This window comes from Galeopterus variegatus, unplaced genomic scaffold (genome assembly GCF_000696425.1).
Source record: "Galeopterus variegatus unplaced genomic scaffold, G_variegatus-3.0.2 Scaffold279, whole genome shotgun sequence".
Taxonomy (NCBI): Eukaryota; Metazoa; Chordata; class Mammalia; order Dermoptera; family Cynocephalidae; genus Galeopterus; species Galeopterus variegatus.
The window spans coordinates 376,879-403,000 of record NW_007726390.1 but is presented as its reverse complement, the minus strand read 5'-3'; the positions used below and the strand labels follow the sequence as shown (position 1 = coordinate 403,000).

The 26,122-nt window shown below is 36.4% G+C and overlaps 2 protein-coding genes across 2 annotated transcripts in view; both read left to right on the top strand.

Moving 5' to 3' along the window:
* Positions 1–4,395, top strand: part of PSMC6 (proteasome (prosome, macropain) 26S subunit, ATPase, 6) — a 23,076-nt gene extending 18,681 nt beyond the window's left edge. Inside the window, exons 13-14 of the mRNA XM_008566942.1 lie at positions 1,032–1,103; positions 3,903–4,395. Of these exons, the coding sequence (XP_008565164.1) occupies positions 1,032–1,103; positions 3,903–4,021 (191 nt within the window). The 3' untranslated portion in view covers positions 4,022–4,395. The remainder of the gene's footprint in view (positions 1–1,031; positions 1,104–3,902) is intronic.
* A 1,152-nt stretch (positions 4,396–5,547) lies between these two features.
* Positions 5,548–26,122, top strand: part of STYX (serine/threonine/tyrosine interacting protein) — a 44,343-nt gene continuing 23,768 nt past the window's right edge. The window contains exons 1-3 of the mRNA XM_008566941.1: positions 5,548–5,866; positions 18,072–18,104; positions 18,771–18,824. Coding sequence (XP_008565163.1) covers positions 5,810–5,866; positions 18,072–18,104; positions 18,771–18,824 — 144 coding nt within the window. The 5' untranslated portion in view covers positions 5,548–5,809. The remainder of the gene's footprint in view (positions 5,867–18,071; positions 18,105–18,770; positions 18,825–26,122) is intronic.

The following is a 26,122-nucleotide window of genomic DNA, read 5'->3' as shown; positions in this document are numbered from 1 at the left end:
TAGAGGGAAAGGGCCGGCCCGGTGGCGCACTGGATAAGTGCGCGGCTTGGGAAGCACTGCGGCGCTCCCGCCGAAGGTTCGGATCCCACATACAGACCGGTTCCCGCTCACTGGCCGAGCGAGGTGCAGGTGCAGCACTGAAGGTTGCGATCCCGTTGCCGGTCCCGGTCCGGTACGGGCGCGACACTGAGGGTTGCGGTCCATTGCCGGACACGAAAAAAAAAAAATTATGTCTAATGACTTTTTTTTTTTAAAGATGACCGGTAAGGGGATCTTAACCCTTGACTTGGTATTGTCAGCACCACACTTACCCAGTGAGCGAACCAGCCATCCACATATAGGATCCGAACCTGTGGCCTTGGTGTTATCAGCACCACACTCTCCCGAGTGAGCCACGGGCCAGCCCTCTGATGACTTATTTTGATGTATTTTATATTTGACTATGTGATTAAAATAAATTTTAGGGCCGGCCCGGTGGCGCACTGGAGAGTGTGCCGCTTGGGAGTGTGGCGGCGCTCCCGCCGAGGGTTCGGATCCCATGTGGAGACCGGTTCCCGCTCACTGGCTGAGCGCGGTGCGGGCGCAGCACCGAGGGGTGCAATCACGTTGCCAGTCCCCGGTATGGGCGCAACACCGAGGGTTGCGATCCCGTTACCGGTCAGTAAAAAAGACAAAAAGGAAAAAAATAAATAAATTTTATTATTATAATAAGAGTCATAGCTTGACATATTTATAGTTCACATGTGCGTAGCGTTTCACTGTGTAAAAACAGGTTAAGGTGCTTTCAGGTCTTGATGGTATTTCCTGGTTTTAAAGTTTCGGAGGTGTGTTTATTTCTGCTTAGTGCTAGTTTACTTAATAGAAGTCTTAGTTTTGGGTTCTTAATATTGTGAATGTTAACAGAGGTGATGCCTAGCTGATCATATTCAAAGCAAACACTTTAGTTCAAATTTTCCATGTGGCATAAGTCAAGAAAAGATTTAATTTTTTTTTTTTTTTTACTAATTTCCAGTATTTTTTTTCCTAAACAGATTATGAAGCAATTGTGAAGCTTTCAGATGGCTTTAATGGAGCAGACCTGAGAAATGTCTGTACTGAAGCAGGTAAGAGTTTAAAGTACAGTTTTACTACTGATGTTGATTTTTTAAATTTGCTAAAACTGTTTGAGTTTGTCTAAAAGCAGAGCCTGGGCCTTGCAGGGATTTGGGTGCATGTTGTTTTTTTTGCAGATTAATTCCAGGAAGCAGAAGAGAACAGGGCAAGTGAGATGGAAAGAGGGAAAGGTAAAATAAGGGTGTACTATTGAGGTAGCTGCTGTAGGCAAAAGGGGGGTTAGATTTTGACGAGACCTCATAGAAATATACAAAATGCCTTTCAGGAATACCCAGCAGAACGATGGGAGACTGGAATATTTATTTACCAGCAATCATCCCCTGTTGGATGAGATTTGCTCTTAGGGATGTTAACTCCTTTGCATTTCTGGATGCCTTAGGACAGAATATGGAAAGACAGGCATGTGATAGAACACTGGCCCCCTAAAGTAAGTCTGAGGCTGTACAGAACTGTCTACCACATCTGTGGCTGGAATTCGACTATGCCAGCACCAGAAGTATTTGCTACAAAACAGTTAACATGTTTTCTGATACTAGTCTGTGACCAATAAGCTTTGAATGATTGATTTATGAATCCTGTGATCATGCAATTTGTGTAAAATGTTGTAATTTTTAAATATAATTTTCTCTGTGGATTGTGTGATACTATTTTCATTTCTGGTACCAAGTGGCTTTAAGCCCTATCTACATTCAACTAGTCTTTGTGAGCCATGGACTGGCCCCTCTGAACTTCTGTGGATTGTGTGATACTATTTTCATTTCTGGTACCAAGTGGCTTTAAGCCCTATCTACAGTCAACTAGTCTTTGTGAGCCATGGACTGGCCCCTCTGAACTTTTTTTTTTTTTTAAGCCTCCTAGTGGTTTTACCTAGCTGTAATCACTCTTTTTGCTGGTACTTCTGTATGAACCAGGGACATTTTAAAAACAAACATACAGAATCTTAAGATTGAAAAAATAAATTTCTAAAGTAGATTTTATAGTTAGTGACTTCATATATTGTAGATTAATTGTTTTAAGTATTGCAATATGTGATTTCCTCTTGTTTTTCATACCATGGGTAGACTTATTTTAACATTTCTTATAAATTCAACAGACTCTTTAAAGAGGCTAGGAATATCTTCATGAGTATATTATGACTCAGTATCTGGATCAGAGATCTGCATGGCTGGAAACTGTCAATACAAATCAGTAAATCATGCTCACAGAGACTTAGTAAACAAAAATATTAAGAGGTAAACTATTATATGGCTTGAACTGTTTGGAGTAATTTATGATATTCTCTTTCTAAAATCTACACTAGACCAAATTTTTATCAAGATTGTTTCGGTGAATTTGGAATCCAAACAAAAGTAGTGCTGTGATCTTAAAGGCTGATGCTATCAAATTATGATGTTTTTTGCCCTACATATTTTTTAAAATTTATCTCATTGTTCCCAATAAAGAGATATAGCTTCTGTGTGTATTAAAATTTTAGTTTTTGAACTTGGTCGGACATTCACATCTGTAGACATACAGAAATTCTTATTTGGTTTCCATTTTATTAGACTTCAAGCTTTTTAAACATATCTTTCTGTAAATAAAAATATACTTGATTCAATTATAGTAGACTTTTCAATTCAAGTCCTGATGTTATCATCCTTTTTGGATTAGAATGTATCTCTTTTGCAGATTTACACATTCACTAAACAGTAATTTGAAAACAGTCATACGCACAAGGTTTACAAAAATAACTTACCCAAATTTAGTTGTAACTTTCCAAACAAGTTTTGAAACTTCACTTTTGAAAAATCAGTTATTTCCATTCTCTTGATTTCTAGGACAACATAGAATGGCTATTTCCAAGGCTGTTTTTATAGAAATCTAGAAAGTAAAGATAGGAAGTAACTCTTGAAATCTTCTATTATAGCCCCCTCATTTTATGTAAGTGAAAATTCAATACAAGTAGATCCTCGATGGAAATATTAGTAGAATTCATCTAATTAGTAGATAGTGATACCTTACCAGCCTTAGTTTATCATGATATTAGTATTATCTTGAAATTTGGGATCCATATCCATGATACAACTAATGTTTAAAAAGAAAATAGAAACAAAAAACTTTTATCCCCTTGTCAAGTAGTATCTGACAAGTAATTTGTCAGAAATTTAAAGGAAAAAATTGAGTTGTGATACTTGAATATAAGTCATGTAAAAATATCAATTTGTATATAAATAAGGTAAATTTTAGTACGTGAATAGTGGCTCCGATTTTTGTTAAAGCCCACTGGGGGGCTTTAAAGTTGGCTTTCTGTAATTTCTGTAATTTCCTATTCTGTAAGCCTTTGCTTATTAATAAGGAAGTACTGTCAGACTACTGGAGGTGTTTTTGTTTGTTTGTTTGCTTGTTTGTTTTCATAAATGTGCTTCCTCCTTCCAGGGAATCATTGCCTATGGAGTTAAGAAACTACCGCTTAAAATGTATATGTGTTGTCAATAGTTTTGGTTTGTTTTTGGTTTTTGATTTTTATTTTATTAAGAGCTATCATTAGATACAGGGACTATGCAAGTCATATCTTAAATATTCAGATAATTGTCTCGCTTGTTTTTGGTTTGGAAAATAATGTTCACCATAGCTACGGAAATTAATTGAACAAGGATAGAGGTTTTTTAACAAGTTAGAACTACTGGCTCAGAAGTAGTAAATCTAGGCTCCTTCACCTTTACTCCATAAAATTACATTATTTAGTTTTCTTATAATGAACATATAAATCACATGGCTATGTAGCAATCATGTTGTTTTATTCTCCACAGGTATGTTTGCAATTCGTGCTGATCATGATTTTGTAGTACAGGAAGACTTCATGAAAGCAGTCAGAAAAGTGGCTGATTCTAAGAAGCTAGAATCTAAATTGGACTATAAACCTGTGTAATTTACTGTAAGGTTTTTGATGGCTGCATGACAGACATTGGCCTAATGTAAAAATAAAGTTAGGTAAAATAATGTATGTATTGGCAATGATATTAAAAGTGTGTGAATAAAAATATATATGAGTAACATCATAAAAATTAGTAATTCAGCTTTTAAGATTGGTACAGAAGTTTGTATGTCTCTTAATGTTGCACTTATTGCATCAAAAGTTACAAAAGAGTATTGAAACTTTTCGTGTTTGCTGTGTGAGCATTTTGTAAAACACTGAAAATGGTTTGACGATAGTAGTGCAAGAGAGCATTTCTTATGACATTTTATATCATTTGTTTTCCTCATCCTAAAACGTTGAATAAAATTTGATTCAGTTCTCCTACATATATTTTTGTCTTTTCTAAGAGTACATTTACTATAGTCCTTTAGTTTCTTTAGTAAGTAAACTACTTACTTGATAAGCCAGATGAAGTTGTATTTAGACTGTAGACTTTTGAATTTTACTTTAGAATAGTACTCACACTCAATGCTTATGAGCTTTATCTTGTTATATATAACATAGATGTGTGGGTATGTCTATATATATTCCTCTTTCCAGAAAGTATTTACTCTTCACCTACTTTGATTTGGCTATTCGATAGTAGAAAAATTACATGTACATCCATAACTTTTTTTAGATTATGGTTAAAAGTAATATTTGCTAATAAATATGACTTCATTTTCCTTGTTTATGTGAGGTGATAGGTCCCTTTTTAGAATGTTATGGTCTAGACCCTCTTTCCAGATATATTTTCACATACATACACACAAAAATGCCAAATTAAATAAGAGAATCATCATTGGGCATCTACTGAGATTATCTCCTTATTAAAGTTGCTGTTAAAAAAAAAAGTCGATCCCTATACCTGTCAGCTGCCAGAAAAAAACAATTTTCAACTTGTTTCATAAAAGCTAAAGAACCAGCCAACCTAGTTAATTATACAATCATTTTTCACATTAAAAACTTAGCACAGTATTGTGTGCCTTTTCATAATTTTAAAAGGTGGAAAACAGTTTACATAGAGAAAGTGGAGCACTCAAGTGGACATCTAATACACAAATTAATGAACAGTTCTATTTCCATGTGCTGACAGTACATATATTTGACAATATAAAAAGTAATAGAGTGATAGTGTGGGGGGGGAGTCTAAATCAAATATCCATGTGATCCTTTCACTTTTATATATTGTAATTTGCATTTAGTTAATGAGTGACTATCTTGCCTTTTTACTTTTGTGCTGGCAGTTTTTTGAAGAAAAAAACTTGAAACAAGAAACTTGGTGTACAAATTTTTGTGCAGCTTCTTCCACTTCGAAGCTTGTGTTTCCTTGTATGTTTAATAGCAAAAAGGATAATAGTATCTCCCTAGAATCAGAGAAAGCATATACCTAGCGTGGGCTGGGATTGGCTGGGGCGGCGTGGGTGGAGGGGGCGGGAGGAAGGAGGGGAGACGGTTGTAGGTCTCGTGCCTGTGCCGGATTCTGGGCTGCCTGAGGGGCGCGGAGACTCGTGGGGGAGGGAGACGCCAGCAGCATGGCGGCTGGGTACGACCCTCTCAACCCTCCTTTTCCCCGCTGTCGCCGCCGCCGCCGGGGTCGCTGGGACCCTTTGGCCTGCGTCTGTTAGTTGTAAGCCCACTTCCCGCCCGTCAGTCCTCCTCCACCGGCCCTGCTTCCTTTCGCCGCCACTGCCGGCCGTAGGGTCGGGCGGGCCGGATAACTTACCTCCCACCCCACCTACTAGCCCGAGAGCCGGGACCATGGAGGACGTGAAGCTGGAGTTCCCTTCCCTCCCACAGGGCAAAGAAGACGCTGAGGTAAGTCTGTCGGGTGACTGCCACGCACAGGCCTCCCCTTGTGGCTCCTGCTGAGGGGCGAACCCAGGCCCCAACGGTCGCAGCCTCCAACTACTCAGGAGCCCAGTTGTCTTGTGAGGGCGTCCCTGGACCTCTTGGGCGGAGCCTCTGGCCCTTAGGCTGTCGGCTCTGACTCAGGTTGAGTTCCTAAAGCAGTCCCTTACCCCCTAGGCTCGGCGTCTAGGACTTACTTGGAGTTAGGTTCCCCTTTTATTGCCAAAGCACTACGAGGGTAGAGTTGTTTTTAATCTCAACTTGAGGAATATCTTTGGTGTCACGATTCACTGTGGAATACATGGCCCCACGTGTGGAATAGACCCCGGGCCTGAAATTTGGAAGCGTGCCTTCGAAAAGTTTCCCAAAGTTCTTCGTGTTTTTAAGCAAAGCTATGGCCAACAGAAGAAAATGTCATAAAGCCAACTCATTGGATCTGAAATCTTAACCTATGAAGGAAAGTTAGGTATAAAAACCTTTTATACCTTGGTCTTCCGATTTCTAATTCGGGGTTCTTTTTACCTTACCTTCTCTGCCTGACGTTTGCCCCCCCCCCCAATCTATTGCTAGTTTAAAATAAGTTATAGTATTGCAGACTACTAAATTAGAATTTTTTTGTAATCTAAATTAGTAACAGGACAAGGATACTCGGTTATGCTTAAGTAATATGAAGAAAGAAAGAAATCTGAAATTCTAGAGTTTTAAAAATCTTTAAACTAACTGGAAAAGTAAAGCCCTATTTTTAAGAGCTCATTTAATTTATTCCAAATATTCATTTTATTTATTGAGTATGTTCATTTGGGGTTCACAGTTCTTGTATGGAGGGCTCTCTTGTTTGGGGCAGTGGTGCTTGAGAACTATATATGTTTTAAGAGTAGACTATTAAGAAAAAAGAAGGTCATATTTAGGCTAGTTGGAAAAATGAATTTACACTTTTTTCTTTAAACTACAGTAATATTAGTGAGTATACTTTTATGTCCTCAAAATGATTCAGTAATTTCCCCACTGCAAACAACCTTAGAAATAATGTAGAGCATTCCCACGTTTCAGGTGAAGAAATTGTAGTTTACCAGGAATAAGTAATTTGTCAAGGTAACACAATGTCACAAGACACAGGAGGGCCTTCTGTTGTTTTTAATACACCTCAATTCTTCCCTTCCTAATCTTAAGAAAAGTTTTAGTTTAAAACTTTCTCAGACTTTGCATTTAATCTTTTATTGTGTATGTAATATGTCTTATCCCTGTAAAAATTATAAATTCTTACTTGGAATAGAGCTTTCTTCTTCCCTATGTGGAACTGTAGAAAACACACTGTATCTCTACACTACCAGATGTGTGGGGGATTTCCCCCACACACTGAGCAATTCTCCAGAAAACCTACTGGGTGTCCTATAATTCAGTTCAACTTTGGCACTACCTGAAATTAGAGTCAAATCCCACAGGTTAATGTCTTAGTCCCTCAAGACTGCCCCCCAGTTTAGACATCAGTCACATGTAGTAGGTTGCCACTTATGCTTCTGACCCACTGGCTATTCCCACTACCCCCTCCATGGAGTCGATTAATTTGCTAGGTTTGCTCACAAAACTCCGGGAAACACGTTTACCAGCTTATTTTAAAGGGCATTACAAATGATGCAGATGAACAGTTAGAAGGAAGAGAGTTTAAGTGAGGTTGGAGGAAGGAGCACACTACCATCACATGTTCAGCAACCCAGAAGCTCATGAAATCAAAGAATTCTTGTAGAGCTTAATCTCCAGTTCCCTCCCATCCACCCTTCCTGGGGTCATTGGGTGATGCTGAAAGTCTTCCAACCTTCTAATCTTGTGGTTTTTCGGGTGACCGGCCTCATCCTAAGTCACGTCCATTAGCATAAACTCAGGTGTGATCTGAAGTGGGTCATTATGAATAATAAGAGACACTCCTATCACGAAGGAAATTCTAAGTGTTTTAGGAGGGCTGTGACTGGAAGCAGCGGGGATAAAGACCAAAGATATTTCATGTTATACCTCAGGGACAGAGGTAATGCTTAAAGCGTAGTGGATAATCATGCACATACTGTCTACTGAAAGCCAATTCATTTCTTATTTCATAGCACTGGGTGTTTGGTCTCTTGGTTCTAAGTAATAAGGACCAATTTAGACTAGCTTAAGCAAGAAAATAAAGAAAAAGTAACTACATCCAAAAAGGTAGTGGTGCTGCCTGTCTGAGGGAATTGACTAGACCCAGGTATCATAATGCATCAGGACTGCCTCTGCCTCTCATGAGTTCTTGTCTCTGCTTTCTCAGTCTTCTCCATCAGCTGCTCTGGGGTCACACCCTTAAACAGTTTGTTTATAAAAGCATCTCTCTTCTTGCCTCAGTGTTTGAATCTAGAGGACTGGCCCAATCTAGGTCATGTGCCCACCTTTTGGATCAGTCACTGTAGCTGGGAAGAAATGAATACAATGAGGGGCCCAGACTAGGTCATATCCCTAATTCCTAGGCTAGGGGAGTGAAGTTTATCATTGATAGCTCTCCCACCAAAACCATGGGAGCATTTCCACAGATGGAGGATGCTTTCTGGGCAGACAGAACTATAAATAGGGGCCATGTAAATAAACCATTAAATGGGGGCATAGAGCTACTCATAATAAGCTGACTAATAAAACAGTGTTAATTTTCTAATTTCCAATGAGATACATAGTGTCAAATAATCTTGATGTGGTTAGAATGACCAGCCAGCACCGTTGCCATATTACAATCCAAATCTTGCTTTAATAAAAATGAAATTCAAGTAGAAAGATTTTAGTGACTACTTATAATGATTAATGTGATTAAGCAATGATAGTTTGATGATTCTATCACTTTTTTTGTTTGTTTATTTTGGGGTTTTTGTTAATTTTTATTGACTCATAATTGATTATACATATTCTTGGGGTTTAACGTTGACATGTTGATCAAATCAATATTACTTGCATATATATTGTTACAAATTGTACTTATTCTTTATGCCCCTTGTCCAGTCTCTCCCCATCCCCCTCTCCTTCCCCTCTCCCACCTCTGATAACCCTAGATTTCTTCTCTCCTTCTGAAAGAGTAATGGTTACTCTGTTGATTTGTTGCCTAGATGATCTGTCCAATGCTGCGAGGTGTGTTCAGGTCCCCCAGTATTATAGAGCAGATACTTCTTCTGTCTCTCTGGAATGGGCTTTGTGGAGAGAGAGACATCCTCTTCTTTTCTTTGGTCTCAGATGGTGACTCTCCTTGTGTCAGTGTACTCCAGTGGCTGGCAGACCATCTGCACGCAGGTTGTGGCATCTAGCCACTTTTGCAGCAGCCATGGTTATTGTGGTGGCTGTGGTGGGCCACCCACATGGAGGTAAAGTTTTTGGCATGCTCCTTACTTAGTTGCTGGTGGCTCCCAGGTGGGCCCCATGGCACTGGCAGTGTGCCTGGTTGTGGGAGGAGGGTCTGGTCCCGACTCCATACCTCAGGTCCCTGTGCGGACCCTGTGGTGCTGGTGGTATGCCTGGTTGGAGATTTGATTTAAACGATTCTGGAACAGCTGCATCTGGTGCGGGCCTCAGGCTGTTCCTACTCATGGTGGAAAGCAGCAGGGAGCCGGTGGGTACAAGCAGATCATGGCAAGAGGAAGCAAGAGAGAGTGATTCTATCCCTTCTATAAGATTATTACCTCCAGGTTTCTTGAAATGTTGGTCAGAGCATTCTTATAGTACAGAGATAGCAAAAATGTACATGAGTCAGTTTGCAAAAAGATTGTCACTCCTTTGTTTAAAACTTTTCCATGATTTCCCATTGTTTTGAGGATGAAGTTCAAAGGCTTAACATCATCCTTTTTTTTTTTTTTTTTTTTTTTTTTTTTTTTTTTATGAAACTTTATTACATTATTATTATTATTATTTTTTCCCTTTTTGTCTTTTTTCGTGTCCGGCCACGGATCGCAACCCTCAGTGTCACGCCCGCACCGGACCGGGACCGGCAACGGGATCGCAAGCCTTGGTGCTGCACCCACACCTCGCTCAGCCAGTGAGCGGGAACCGGTCTGTATGTGGGATCCGAACCCTCGGCAGGAGCGCCGCCGCGCTTCCCAAGCAACGCACTGTAGCAGTGCGCCACCGGGCTGGCCCCTTTCCCTGATTTTTCCAACTCCTTCTACCCGTCTCCTAATCCTCCAGACTAGTTCAGTCCCCCAGGCACTGTAGCACTTGGTATTTTATACCTACCTTTATAACTGTTATCATACTTACAATTTGGTCATTGTCTATTTTCCATGATAGACTGAACCTTTCATATGGGAGCTTATTCACCCATAGTTCCTATCGTATTTGCCACTGTTTCTTTCACTTGATACAGTGTCTGGTATATACCATAAAGTTAACAAATGTTTGTGTAATTAATGAAAGAATCTTGATTGGTTTTGATAGTAGAGTCTTACTTGTGGCAAGATTCCAGTAGTGTTTTAGATGTGAGGAAGAAAAAAGATCAGTTTTAGTACCAATTTTTTAAACACATTTGTATAGCTAGGACTATTGTTTTTATTTCTTTTTTTCTTTTTTTTGGCAGCTGGCCAGTACAGGGATATGAACCCTTGGGGCTATTGGTTTTATAATTCAAAAATTAATGTCTTGTCTTCTCTTCAGATAGAAGTGAAGTATAATTTATTTCAATTGCAGTTTAGCAACTTAAATAGTACCCTTACATTTTCCTTTCTTTTTTGATTTCCATAGTATAGACTCAAAGATAAGAATTACTTAATATCTCTGACTCTCACTTCTAGCTCCCTTATTTAGAATGGTGCTTTTTAACCCGATTGTGAAGTAGAATCACCCAAGAAGCTTTTTAAAAATACCTACGCCTGGGACCTACCCTCAGTGATTCTGATTTAATTGGTCTGAATGGAGCCTGGCATTGGATGGAACCAGACTATTCTAATGTGCAGCCAGGGTCAAAAATTACTGATTTAGAAGCATCTTACTTGAATGCTCTTCTGCCTCTTCATTCCCTGCCCCCCCCCTCAATTTTATTTGAGTGAAAATTTCCTTTTGTCCTTTGGTTTAAGCAAAGATTGAGCTAGATGTGGGAACTAAAGGAAAATGATTATTCTGGAGGGGGTCTACCTTTTTTTGGAGGAGAGAAACTGTAATATAGATTTTTCTGTTTTGTGAAATGTCCCAGCTCAGGTGTACCACTCTGATGATTTCCTCCCCAAACGGCTCCCCCCAACCTATGTAAAATTTCTATTCTATCTTGGTATTTCATAAAGTTACATGTTTCAATCTGTCTGATCCATTTGATGATAACAATTAAGTTTTTATTTTATCTGATGGTATCCTTCATTGGTGCATTTATTTGAGGGTCTTTGAACATTTTGATAACTTTTTATTTCCTCCAAATGCAATTTTATAAATCATTTAACTCTGCGTTTGTATGAGAAGGAAGAAGAAATCCTAAAGGATATTTTAATGTACAGTGCCTACAAGCTTATGTTGATGATTGAAGGATTATCACTTGTGAATTAATTTCTATCAGAAGCATGGTGTGTTTCACATTAGGAGTATTAAGTTTGGGAAATTGTTTCTACTAATTGACAACAGTAGTAACTTATAATAGATCATTGGCAGTCTGCCCCATTAATACTACAGTCTCTGAAGTGATGGATTTTAGGAGCAGCATGGGCAGGCTGAGATTAAGAACGAATGTGAAATGGGCAAGACTTAGTTGTTAGAGACATGTTCAGACAGATGGATGTCTGGTGGAGCAAGACTGTGAGCATGAATGCCTTAAAGTCTTGATCTAATATGCTAAAGGTGTTAGGATCAGTAGACAAGGCAACCAGGATAGGGCAACAAAGAGAGTAGACTCTGTGGTCAAGATCTGATGATAGCACCAAGAATAGTTCTGAATAAAATTTTCTGTGAGAGAAAGCTTTCTAGGTTTCAAAGGAAACCTAGAAGATCCTGAGGGCTCCCTAAAGCAAAAGTCACTAAATCAGCAAGTCCTGGTGCTCTCTAAAGAAGGCTGCATGCTTATCTGTCCTGTGGAAAGGATTAATTTTCCAGTCTGTCCTGCTATATAACTTGCTTTTCACTCCTATATTTTTCTTATATAAATATAGAGACAGTCCTTCATGTTCTATTGCATACACCCTTATGGGAAGCTCAAATTTCTTTGAAGCGTCTTGTTTTGCTTTCAAATTTAGGTAAATTTTGCATTCTGCCTCATATGTTCAGGTTTGTTTTAATATAAAAATGACTTAAATTATTAGCCAGTGAAAGTACTTCCCCCCCCCGCCCCAAAATTTTTTGGTAAAATTGACACTCCAAAAAGAATGTTTTTTCTGTGGCTTTGAGTGCCTTCTGGCATAATATGCCAAGTGAAGGAGTTCAGGAAATGCCACCACAAAATGTGCCACTTTGGTATATTGATTACTTTGAGCAGAAGGCACTTGAACAACAGCAAATGCAGGGAGAGCCTTTCTCTGAACTCTCCTTACCTGCCTAAAAACAGATCCAAAAGGAACTCAGTTGTCATCAGTCACCTCCCAGGGAGTTTCATTAACCAAGGAAGATTAACACTTAGCACAGGAGAGGAGAGTAGAAATCCGCATCACACCCAACAAACTATGTCACAAACTTTCATCTATTCTTCTAAGGGCACATTCATCTTTCCCCCAAATTATTTACTCTCCCCAAAGTTGCCCACATCCCCCGTCCTCTCTCCCCTATGAAGACGGCATATAAACAACTAAATCTCACTGGTTTTTTGGATATGCACTTTTCTGTGATACCCCCATGCATGTAATAAATTAGTATACCTTTTCTCCTGTTAATCTGCCTGTCGTCAGTTTATTTCATAGACTCAGTAATCAAATCCTCAGAGGGTAGACGGGAAAGTCTTTCTTCCCCTACACAAGTATTCCCTAGAACATGAGCATATGCCATTCTTCTATATGTGGTGCCCTGTTTTTGTTTTTGTTTTTTTTCATCACTCTGAACTTAGGTAAACTAAAGTACACATTTCTGTAGTTGCTGGCTCTGAAAAGTTGCTTCAGGAGATAAGGCTGGCTTTTAGACTACTAGAGAATCTTTCTAAAAAAAACAAAAGAGAGAGAGAGATCCATAGAATCTAGTGCCATAGATCTCTGAAATGCACATCTGTCATGTGCTTATTCTATGTCAGACACTGTGCTCAAAGTTAGGAGTACCATAACTAAAAAGAGTCTTTTCCCTAAATTCTTCAAAAATTTTCTGTATAACAGCTGCCAAAAATAAACAAAAAAATCTCAGCTGTCATAAATAAATAAATAGAAAGATTACCATACGTATTGATAGGTTAAAGAAGCGGGTAAACATTCAGTTTGATGAAATTTCCCTCTCTACTGGCTTGGTAATTATGTGCTTTATTTCCGTTGTTAATCTACATAAATTAATCATTATTTTATGCAGTCAGTGTTTAAGTATGACTATATGTTTGCCATAAAGTTCCTTCTTACATTGAAGGGCTTTATAGTGTAGTGATTAAGAGAATGAACTCTGAATTCAGAGTACCTAGATTCGAAATCAGAACTTAGGCTCTCGGTGACCAAAATAGAAATATAAAATAGAGACGTTTTCTTCAAAGAACATCTTTTAAATTCCTTTAATAAGGGTCTGCTGGTGGTAGTAAACTCTGTTCTTGTATGGAATTGTCTTTTATTTCACTCTGGTTCTTGAAAGATGATTTTTCTGAGCATTTATTCTTGATTAACACTTATTTTATCTTGCCTCTTTGAAGGAGTTATTACTGTCTTTTGGCTTCCATTCTTGCAACTGAGAAGTCAGGGTCAGTCTAATTGTCTTTCTCCTTTGTGTGTAGTCTGTCATTTTTTTGTCTGAATGATCTCTCTGTTTTTAATAGAAGTAAAACTTACCTAGAGTGTAATGCACAGATATTAAGTGTGCAGTTCAATGACTTTTGATAAGTATACCCTAGTGTAACTACCACCACTATCAAGATATAAGAGCATTTTCATCAACATAGAACGTTATAGCCCTTTCCAAGCATTCCCTACCCCACCCCACAACAGGCAGCTGCTAATCTGATTCTATCACCATAGATTAGTTTTGTCTGTTCTTGAGACGTCACATAAATGGAATCATGCAAAATGGATTCTTTTTCATGGCTTCTTTGTTTCACTAAACATAATGTATGAAATTCATCTGTGCTGTTGTGTTTACAAGTAGTTAGTACTTATTTATTGCTGACTACTATTCTGTTGTATGAATATGCCATGGATAGACATTTGGGTTATTTGAGGCTATGATGAATAAAACTTCTATAAATATTCATATGTAGATCTTTTTGTGGGCACATGTTTACATTTCTTTTTTGCAGATTTTAGGAGTAGAATTACTAGAATAGGGTAGGTTTATGTTTAACATCTCATTTTACATTCTCATCAGCGATGTATGAAAGTCTCAGTTGTTCCACATCATCACTATTTGATGGTGTCAGTCTTTGTAACTTTAACCATGGTCTTATGTGTATGTAATGATATCTTCTTGTGGTTTTAATTTGCATTTCTCTAATGACTAATGATGTTGATCACCTTTTCATGTGCTAATTGGCTGTTTATGTATCTTCTATTGTGAGAAGATATCTGTTCAATTTTTAACCATTTTTAAAAATTGGGTTATTTTATTATTGACTTGAAGGAATTATTTGTATATTTTAGATACAAGTCTTTTGTTGGATATGTGTCTTACAAATGTTTTCTTTCAGTATGGCTTGCTTATTTATTTTCATAGCAGTGTCTTTTTTTAACCATTTTTAAAAATTGGGTTATTTTATTATTGACTTGAAGGAATTATTTGTATATTTAAGATACAAGTCTTTTGTTGGATATGTGTCTTACAAATGTTTTCTTTCAGTATGGCTTGCTTATTTATTTTCATAGCAGTGTCTTTTGTTGAGCAGAAGTTTTTAATTTTGATGAAATCTAATATATCAATTTTTTTCCTTTACACTTTGTTTCACCTTTTGTGTCCTCTCTGAGAAATCTTTGCTTTTCCTAAGGTTGCAAAGATACTCTTCTATGTTTTCTTCTAGAAATTTTATCATTTTGCATTTATGTTTGTATATTTGTGTATGCATGTGTGTGCATGTGAGCGTATGACTATATGGAATTTATGTGTGTGATGTGGTGTCAGGATCAAAGTTCATTTTATTTTCTAGACACTTGTCCAGTTGTTCTAGGACCACTTGTTGAAAAGACTTCTTTCTCCATTGAATTGCCTCATTCTGTTCTTTTCCATTGTTCTGTTTGCTTTTTGTCTGGAAAAAGAAATTCTTTTTGTGTTTGGTGTGCTGCTTTTACACTGGTTACCTGTATTTTCTTTCCCTTATCCTGCTTGGGATTTATTGGGATACCTAAATCTGAGGCTTTTGATGTCTTTAACTAGTTTGGGAAAATTCTTTTATCTTTGGTAATATTATCTCTCTCTTATTTTCTCTTCCTTCATTTGGAACTTAGGTTCTATGGATGTAGACCTTTTTATTAATAACTATCTTATGCAGCTACTAACTGCTCATATTTTCCAACTCTGAATTTAGATGATTTCTTCAGCTCTGATTTTCTGGTTCACGGATGCTTTATCTGTGTCCTATTTTCTGTTTAACTTACCTGCTGATTTTTAATTTTAATTATACTTTTTATTTCTACATATTCTGTTTGACTCTTTTAAAAAATCAGTTTAATTATTAGTCATGTGCTGATACTCTCACTTCTTTAAAAATATGTGGAATGTTTTATATTTTTTATTATTGCTTGTAGTATCTGCAGTCTGTGTAGGTATGATTCAGTTTCTGCTTCCTCTGGTGGCTCATTTCCTTTTTTTTCTTTAATCAGTTTTTGATTGTGAACTCAGTAGAACTTTATCTGTGTGAATTATTTCTGATCTAGGCTTAGGGTGTGTTCCTCCAGAGAGAATTTCCATTTGCTTCTCCCAGGAACCCAGGGGCACTATCTGCCTAGGACCACTTTACATTAAATTTTCACTTGGCCTCCCTCACAAAGGTAATTGAATTATAATCCCAAACTTGAGTGAAGGCCAGATGGTGGTTAGGAAGACCCCACTCTAACACTACCACCAACCACCTTCTACCCAATACCAAAGCTAAGGAAGGCAAAAGTAGTCACTTCTATGGGGTGTGATGAGGTTTTTTAAATTCACTAGTTAATCTTTCACTGAAGGTGTTGCCTTTGGGGTCCCAGCTTTTTTATGTTGATCTGACTTCCTTCCCTCTTTGGGTAGATCCTACTCTTTGTCTTATGGTTTAGATGTTCATTACCACTTTAAATAAGGCCATGGTGAAGATGTAGAACAACGAGAATTCCCATACATTGCTGGTGGGAGTGTAAAATGGTTTTGGAAAACTTTTGGCAGTGTCTCTAGTAAAAAGTTAAACATAGGCCTATTGTGTCAAAAGACAAAATTACAACAAATTTAGCTTAAAGATTGGCCTTTATTCATAAATTCGGCAGTGTCTCACCTAGAGACTTAGAAAAGGTTCTCCAGTGGGTTGAGCAGGGGAGTTTGGCTCTATAGGCAAAAAAAAAGGGGGGGGGGGCTGAAGAAAGCAGAAACGGAGCAAAAAGTAGATTGGTCATTTCACAGTTATAGTAGAGGAGATTTCCTTATCATGCCATCTCAGGTAAACTGGACCCCTTCTGTTTGGTGGCTGTGAATCTCCTAGGGGTTTTTTGTTTGTTTTTTTGTTGTTTTGTTTTTTGGAAAACTAGCCTATTTCAAAGTTTAGTTTTATTGCATGGCACTGAACACTAGTCACTACATTCTGGCTTAGTCTGGCCTGTTGGACCTAGTGCAGCAGCTCAGTCCAAAACAATGGCCTTCCATAAATTTCATTTAACACCTGTTATCCACCAATTCCATTGCTATACACACACACACACACACACAAGAGAAATGAGTGCATATGTTCACCAAAGGACATGTAAAAGAATTTTCATGGAACCTTTATAATTGCCAAAAACTGGAAATTGCTTATATTTCTACCAACAGGAGAATGAGGAAATTATCGAATACTCATATAATAGTATACTGTACAACACTAAAAAGGAACAAACTACTGACACGTGCAACAACATGGATGAATCTCACAGACATTAGATTAAGTGAAAGAAACCAGACATAAAATAGTACTGCTGTATGAAGTACTGCTTTATATGAAGTTAAAATAGTACTGCTGAATCTCACAGACATTAGATTAAGTGAAAGAAACCAGACATAAAATAGTACTGCTGTATGATTCCATGCTTTATATGAAGTTAAAATAGTACTGCTTTATATGAAGTTTAAGAATAGGCAAGATTAATCTATAGTGATAGAAGTCAGTGGTCACTTCTGAAGAGTGGGGGTATTGACTGAGAAGAGTTGTATTAGGTAACCAACTTAGAAACTTTTGGAAAGCAGTAATTAGCAAATGAGGACTATCTGTACTATATTTGATTCTTATATCAATTCACCATAACTACATTATATCATCTTTTGCTATTGGCATTTTGCATTCTTTTTCAACTTCTTTATGTTGGTCTGCATTCAAAAGACAAAATGAACTTTATCTTTTGTGAAATGTATCTGTAAAGAGAACTGAACTAGACAGAATCTTAAACAAGTGAGATAAAGGAAAGGCTCTCTAATAAGCGTCCGGCATTTTAGATTAGGGATGACAAATACATAACACATACTGTTCTTTCATCCACTGCAGATATTGCTCCTTGATCTTCCTGAGTCTTGCTCCACACAAAGTTTTAGGCATCTACTGCCACTTGATTAGAGTTGGCATGAATGACAGAAAATCTATTTGATATCTCTGATTTAGAGGATCTGTTTTTGGGAGAATCTTCTGGAATATATAATCTTAAGGTTAATTAGCTATTTTATCCATTGTGTGAAGTAACATAGTCATAATGCTGGAAGCCCAATTATTTGAAGAATACTTTAGTGTCACTTAAATTTTCAGGTATTTGTGAAGCTAACCGGATCTGCTATTTCATAAAATGTTCTTAATATACAATGTAATTTTTAAAATCCCACATCTTCAGCCTTTAACTGAGTGACATATTTTATAATGTTATTTACTTTTATTCTTGTGTTTTCCTTCATTTTTAAGGAGTGGACCTACCCTATGAGACGAGAGATGCAGGTATGACAGCCTTTTGTTTGTTCAAGCCAACCCATATTAGTATCATTATTAAATAATAACCTAATTTCACAAAGGATTTGAGGCCTCCTGATTCATGATCCATAGGTTCATCACTAAGTATTTTAAATATTTAAGGTTAATCTTGAATCTTAAAAAGATGAGAAATGAATTATTACCTTTCTTCCTTAGATTGGAACCAGAAACAGTGATATATGTATGTGTTTAAGGAATCACTTTCTTTTCTGTCATCTGAAAAATAGGATACTATATTTGTATTCCTTTTGAAAGCATTTTGCTTTCTCTTTTTGTCTATTTTAGATAGGTTCAGGAGAGTTGACTGTGAAGCAGATCAGACTTTTAAATAGTTGTTCATTTTGTGTCTGATTCCAATCTTACTTTCATAAGTATGTTATCCAGAAGACTGGATGAGTTGAGTACTTCCAGTTTGCAATGAATTAAAATGATAGATAACCCTTACAGGAGTTGGTTTTCCTTTGCATTTCTTGCCATTTATAGTCAACTCTGCTAGCCCCAGGATCAAGCAATGTCTCATTCCTAGGTAACCCTTCCTAAAAATCTGTTACCTTTCTTAATGAAAATTTACTTTTTAAAAATATGTTGTACAATTGCTGATGGTAAATACCTCAATTTTCTTTCCTCCCCCAGGAAATTTTACCTGGATTGTTCTTAGGCCCATATTCTTCTGCTATGAAAAGCAAGGTATGAACTTTAGATTAGGTTCACCAAGAAACTTTATTAACCATCTTTTCCCTGTTAAGTTTTTAGTAATAAGAGTCTTATTTTAGGGGGCATCCCCAAATACTATATGTTAACAGTAATTGTCACTCTGGAATACGTACCTCTTTCCGAATTTTACTGGGTCAGTGGTTCTCAAGTTTTCACCACAAATTTCAAATTTCACCACAAATCACAAATGCATTTTATATTTTATTTTTCTCATGGAATTCATATGTTTGAAAGATTTACCAATTGACCTTTAATAACTTATTTACCCTCTAAAATATTAGACATCTGTAATTGCTAACAATATGAGATGCAATTAAAGCCCAAAATAAGGAAATCTAACATTTTAGTTAACCTTTCCTTATCAAGGGTAAGAGTATATTTGTTTCTTAATTGATAGGTGATAGGGAGTTTGTAAAAGAGTTATTCATCTTCAGACTGGAAGATTTTTTTGACTATTAAGTCATGACTAAGAGTAACTCTTAGTCATTTTGATGGCCTACAGCTAGGTTGGGAAGATGGGGAGTTGGTAAAAATAAATGCTAGGGAAAAGATAGAACAGGTAACTATAGATGTAGCCATGAATTACTTTGTAAAAGACAAATATAAACAAAGTTATTGCCCAAATAATTTAGTATTCTCCAAATACTGGCCTTCAAATTGGTTTTAGAAAATTTGCTTTTTTATTCTCATTGCACTTTATAAATGTACTTATGATATTATCACATTAATTTTACTAGACTGAAGAAAAACTTCTATAGCAATATTTTATATTTCCTACCCTGAGTCACTGTTATACACCCTATATCTCTTTTCATACCATCATCCAAAAACAAAAATAATAATGGAGATAAACTTTAAAATTGTTAAAACAGGTTTTTATCCATAAAATATATGTCGTCTTGTGGTTTTTCACATTAATAAAGTAGATACGAAAACTCCATCATAGATCATCAAGTGTAAATGAAGGTTAGCATAAATGTGAATATAGAACATTGATTATTAATCCTAGCAAATATTTACCTCCCTTCCCTAACTTGGGATATACTCAGAAAATACAAAAATAATTGAACTCTAATCTATGCCGACATAAGCATATTTGCTACAAAAATTAACATTTAAAACTTTTGAGAACCATATTATCTTAGTCAACTTGGGCTGATTTTAGAACAAAATCCGCAGGCTGGGTGGCTTAAACAATAGGCATGTATTTCTCACAGTTCTGGAGGCTGGGAAATTCAAGATTATGGTACCAGCATGACGCAGTTCTGGTGTAAGCTCTCTTCCTGGCTTGCAGACCCCTGCCTTCTTGATGTACACTCACCTGGCCAGGAGAGCAAGTTCTTGTCTCTTATTCTTATAAGGGTACCAATTCCACTATGGGGGTTCCACCTTTGTGACCTCAACTAAAACTAGTACCTCTCAAAGGCCCCAGCCTCCTAATACTATCATATTCTGGGGTAAAGGTTTCAACATATGAATTTGGGAGAGAAACAAACTTCAGTTTATAACACATATAAATTAGTCTTTGATTTCTTTCATGAATTAGTATTGATGTTCTGAACTATTTAATGCAGAAGGTGGGAATTAAATATATATGATTATAAGCTGAAGGTGACATAATATTACTAATTCTCTTTGAGTTGTAATGTGAAACATTGTATCACAAATGTCTTCCCCAACCCCTTGCCTGTTTAGAACTCAGTATACTTAAGTTGGGTGTGATAGCTCCATTGAACAGATAATTATTGAATAACTTAACTGTAACACATACTTAATATAAATCCTACTTAATATAAACTCTGTTACTTATATTACACATACTTAATATGAAGCAGTTAAACAAACATCCTTGCTCTCTTGGATCTTTACATTCTAGCTAGTAAAATAAGATGCAATCTATAAACTCTCTGTANTGAATCTCACAGACATTAGATTAAGTGAAAGAAACCAGACATAAAATAGTACTGCTGTATGAAGTACTGCTTTATATGAAGTTAAAATAGTACTGCTTTATATGAAGTTTAAGAATAGGCAAGATTAATCTATAGTGATAGAAGTCAGTGGTCACTTCTGAAGAGTGGGGGTATTGACTGAGAAGAGTTGTATTAGGTAACCAACTTAGAAACTTTTGGAAAGCAGTAATTAGCAAATGAGGACTATCTGTACTATATTTGATTCTTATATCAATTCACCATAACTACATTATATCATCTTTTGCTATTGGCATTTTGCATTCTTTTTCAACTTCTTTATGTTGGTCTGCATTCAAAAGACAAAATGAACTTTATCTTTTGTGAAATGTATCTGTAAAGAGAACTGAACTAGACAGAATCTTAAACAAGTGAGATAAAGGAAAGGCTCTCTAATAAGCGTCCGGCATTTTAGATTAGGGATGACAAATACATAACACATACTGTTCTTTCATCCACTGCAGATATTGCTCCTTGATCTTCCTGAGTCTTGCTCCACACAAAGTTTTAGGCATCTACTGCCACTTGATTAGAGTTGGCATGAATGACAGAAAATCTATTTGATATCTCTGATTTAGAGGATCTGTTTTTGGGAGAATCTTCTGGAATATATAATCTTAAGGTTAATTAGCTATTTTATCCATTGTGTGAAGTAACATAGTCATAATGCTGGAAGCCCAATTATTTGAAGAATACTTTAGTGTCACTTAAATTTTCAGGTATTTGTGAAGCTAACCGGATCTGCTATTTCATAAAATGTTCTTAATATACAATGTAATTTTTAAAATCCCACATCTTCAGCCTTTAACTGAGTGACATATTTTATAATGTTATTTACTTTTATTCTTGTGTTTTCCTTCATTTTTAAGGAGTGGACCTACCCTATGAGACGAGAGATGCAGGTATGACAGCCTTTTGTTTGTTCAAGCCAACCCATATTAGTATCATTATTAAATAATAACCTAATTTCACAAAGGATTTGAGGCCTCCTGATTCATGATCCATAGGTTCATCACTAAGTATTTTAAATATTTAAGGTTAATCTTGAATCTTAAAAAGATGAGAAATGAATTATTACCTTTCTTCCTTAGATTGGAACCAGAAACAGTGATATATGTATGTGTTTAAGGAATCACTTTCTTTTCTGTCATCTGAAAAATAGGATACTATATTTGTATTCCTTTTGAAAGCATTTTGCTTTCTCTTTTTGTCTATTTTAGATAGGTTCAGGAGAGTTGACTGTGAAGCAGATCAGACTTTTAAATAGTTGTTCATTTTGTGTCTGATTCCAATCTTACTTTCATAAGTATGTTATCCAGAAGACTGGATGAGTTGAGTACTTCCAGTTTGCAATGAATTAAAATGATAGATAACCCTTACAGGAGTTGGTTTTCCTTTGCATTTCTTGCCATTTATAGTCAACTCTGCTAGCCCCAGGATCAAGCAATGTCTCATTCCTAGGTAACCCTTCCTAAAAATCTGTTACCTTTCTTAATGAAAATTTACTTTTTAAAAATATGTTGTACAATTGCTGATGGTAAATACCTCAATTTTCTTTCCTCCCCCAGGAAATTTTACCTGGATTGTTCTTAGGCCCATATTCTTCTGCTATGAAAAGCAAGGTATGAACTTTAGATTAGGTTCACCAAGAAACTTTATTAACCATCTTTTCCCTGTTAAGTTTTTAGTAATAAGAGTCTTATTTTAGGGGGCATCCCCAAATACTATATGTTAACAGTAATTGTCACTCTGGAATACGTACCTCTTTCCGAATTTTACTGGGTCAGTGGTTCTCAAGTTTTCACCACAAATTTCAAATTTCACCACAAATCACAAATGCATTTTATATTTTATTTTTCTCATGGAATTCATATGTTTGAAAGATTTACCAATTGACCTTTAATAACTTATTTACCCTCTAAAATATTAGACATCTGTAATTGCTAACAATATGAGATGCAATTAAAGCCCAAAATAAGGAAATCTAACATTTTAGTTAACCTTTCCTTATCAAGGGTAAGAGTATATTTGTTTCTTAATTGAAAGTGATTGTTCTGGGGCCGGCCCAGTGGCGCACTGCTACAGTGCGCCACTTGGGAAGCGCGGCGGCACTCCCGCCGAGGGTTCGGATCCCACATACAGACCGGTTCCCGCTCACTGGCTGAGTGAGGTGCAGGGAGCAACACCGAGGGTTGCGATCCCGTTGCCGGTCCCGGGCCGGTACGGGCGCGACACTGAGGGTTGCGATCCGTTGCCAGTCATGAAAAAAGACAAAAAGGAAAAAAAAAAAAGAAAGTGATTGTTCTTATTTGTTTTCTTCTTCTGTTTTTCCAGACGTTAGGGGTCTGGGTGCTCCAGGTTGGACAGCATTGTACTACATAGATATCCTATATAGTCAAAGTCAAACTATAATGGACTTATTCAGTTACACAGTTAAAATGGGTAGATCTCATTTTGATATATATGGCATTGTTCTTGCCACTTCCTGGAGGATTCAGCTCTATGAATTATGACAATATTACTAATTCTCTTTGAGTTGTAATGTGAAACATTGTATCACAAATGTCTTCCCCAACACCTTGCCTGTTTAGAACTCAGTATACTTAAGTTGGGTGTGATAGCTCCGTGATATAATCTGATATGTTTATGAACTTTAGGTGATAGGGAGTTTGTAAAAGAGTTATTCATCTTCAGACTGGAAGATTTTTTTGACTATTAAGTCATGACTAAGAGTAACTCTTAGTCATTTTGATGGCCTACAGCTAGGTTGGGAAGATGGGGAGTTGGTAAAAATAAATGCTAGGGAAAAGATAGAACAGGTAACTATAGATGTAGCCATGAATTACTTTGTAAAAGACAAATATAAACAAAGTTATTGCCCAAATAATTTAGTATTCTCCAAATACTGGCCTTCAAATTGGTTTTAGAAAATTTGCTTTTTTATTCTCATTGCACTTTATAAATGTACTTATGATATTTATCACATTAATTTTACTAGACTGAAGAAAAACTTCTATAGCAATATTTTATATTTCCTACCCTGAGTCACTGTTATACACCCTATATCTCTTTTCATACCATCATCCAAAAACAAAAATAATAATGGAGATAAACTTTAAAATTGTTAAAACAGGTTTTTATCCATAAAATATATGTCGTCTTGTGGTTTTTCACATTAATAAAGTAGATACGAAAACTCCATCATAGATCATCAAGTGTAAATGAAGGTTAGCATAAATGTGAATATAGAACATTGATTATTAATCCTAGCAAATATTTACCTCCCTTCCCTAACTTGGGATATACTCAGAAAATACAAAAATAATTGAACTCTAATCTATGCCGACATAAGCATATTTGCTACAAAAATTAACATTTAAAACTTTTGAGAACCATATTATCTTAGTCAACTTGGGCTGATTTTAGAACAAAATCCGCAGGCTGGGTGGCTTAAACAATAGGCATGTATTTCTCACAGTTCTGGAGGCTGGGAAATTCAAGATTATGGTACCAGCATGACGCAGTTCTGGTGTAAGCTCTCTTCCTGGCTTGCAGACCCCTGCCTTCTTGATGTACACTCACCTGGCCAGGAGAGCAAGTTCTTGTCTCTTATTCTTATAAGGGTACCAATTCCACTATGGGGGTTCCACCTTTGTGACCTCAACTAAAACTAGTACCTCTCAAAGGCCCCGGCCTCCTAATACTATCACATTCTGGGGTAAAGGTTTCAACATATGAATTTGGGAGAGAAACAAACTTCAGTTTATAACACATATAAATTAGTCTTTGATTACTTTCATGAATTAGTATTGATGTTCTGAACTATTTAATGCAGAAGGTGGGAATTAAATATATATGATTATAAGCTGAAGGTGACAGAAAATTCAAGGTTATTCCTCATGCCAACATGATTTGTTTGTTCATTTATTGAACAGATAATTATTGAATAACTTAACTGTAACACATACTTAATATAAATCCTACTTAATTAAAACTGTGTTACTTATATTACACATACTTAATATGAAGCAGTTAAACAAACATCCTCGCTCTCTTGGATCTTTACATTCTAGCTAGTAAAATAAGATGCAATCTATAAACTCTCTGTANTTCCACTATGGGGGTTCCACCTTTGTGACCTCAACTAAAACTAGTACCTCTCAAAGGCCCCAGCCTCCTAATACTATCATATTCTGGGGTAAAGGTTTCAACATATGAATTTGGGAGAGAAACAAACTTCAGTTTATAACACATATAAATTAGTCTTTGATTTCTTTCATGAATTAGTATTGATGTTCTGAACTATTTAATGCAGAAGGTGGGAATTAAATATATATGATTATAAGCTGAAGGTGACATAGAAAATTCAAGGTTATTCCTCATGCCAACATGATTTGTTTGTTCATTTATTGAACAGATAATTATTGAATAACTTAACTGTAACACATACTTAATATAAATCCTACTTAATATAAACTCTGTTACTTATATTACACATACTTAATATGAAGCAGTTAAACAAACATCCTTGCTCTCTTGGATCTTTACATTCTAGCTAGTAAAATAAGATGCAATCTATAAACTCTCTGTAACCTATAATCACTTGCAAATAAAAATTTATTATTTGGTAATTTCTAGAATTGTCATGTTAAATTGCTTTAAGTGTAGAGCCAAAAGCAGTACAGAATATTTTAAGATATCATGGGGAGTTGCCACTTCTAACTTTAGGAGAATTTCAAAGTGGTTAAAGGTTAATTAGATTCTGTGAATTATATAAATTAATTATGGTTGTAGTAGAAAAATTACTGAGAGAGGCAGGGAGTAGTCTAGAGATTTGGCTCTGGTACTGCTAGTAAGTAGTTCAGTGATATTGAAGTATTTAGTAATTTAACTAAGTCTTAGTAGTTCCCTCTATAGAATAAAGATTGTAGTCAATGTATATAAGCACTGTTGACTAAGTACTTGCTGTGTGTCCCGGGCACTATGTCAAACATATTAAATATGCAGTATTATATAGTTCTCACAACCAGTCAGTGACTAGGTAGTTTTCTCCCTGTTTTCACATGAGGAAATTGAGCCACAGAGGTCAATTCATTAGCAGAGATGGGATTTATAGCTTGGGCTCTCATGATTCCAAACCCCATGCTTCTAACCACTATTTAGTACTGTTTCCCAAGTCAATTATCTTTAAGGTCTCATCAAGCTTTAAAATTATAGATATTAGGGCCAACCCCGTGGCGCACTCGGGAGAATGCAGCGCTGGGAGCGCAGCGACGCTCCCGCCGCGGGTTCAGATCCTAT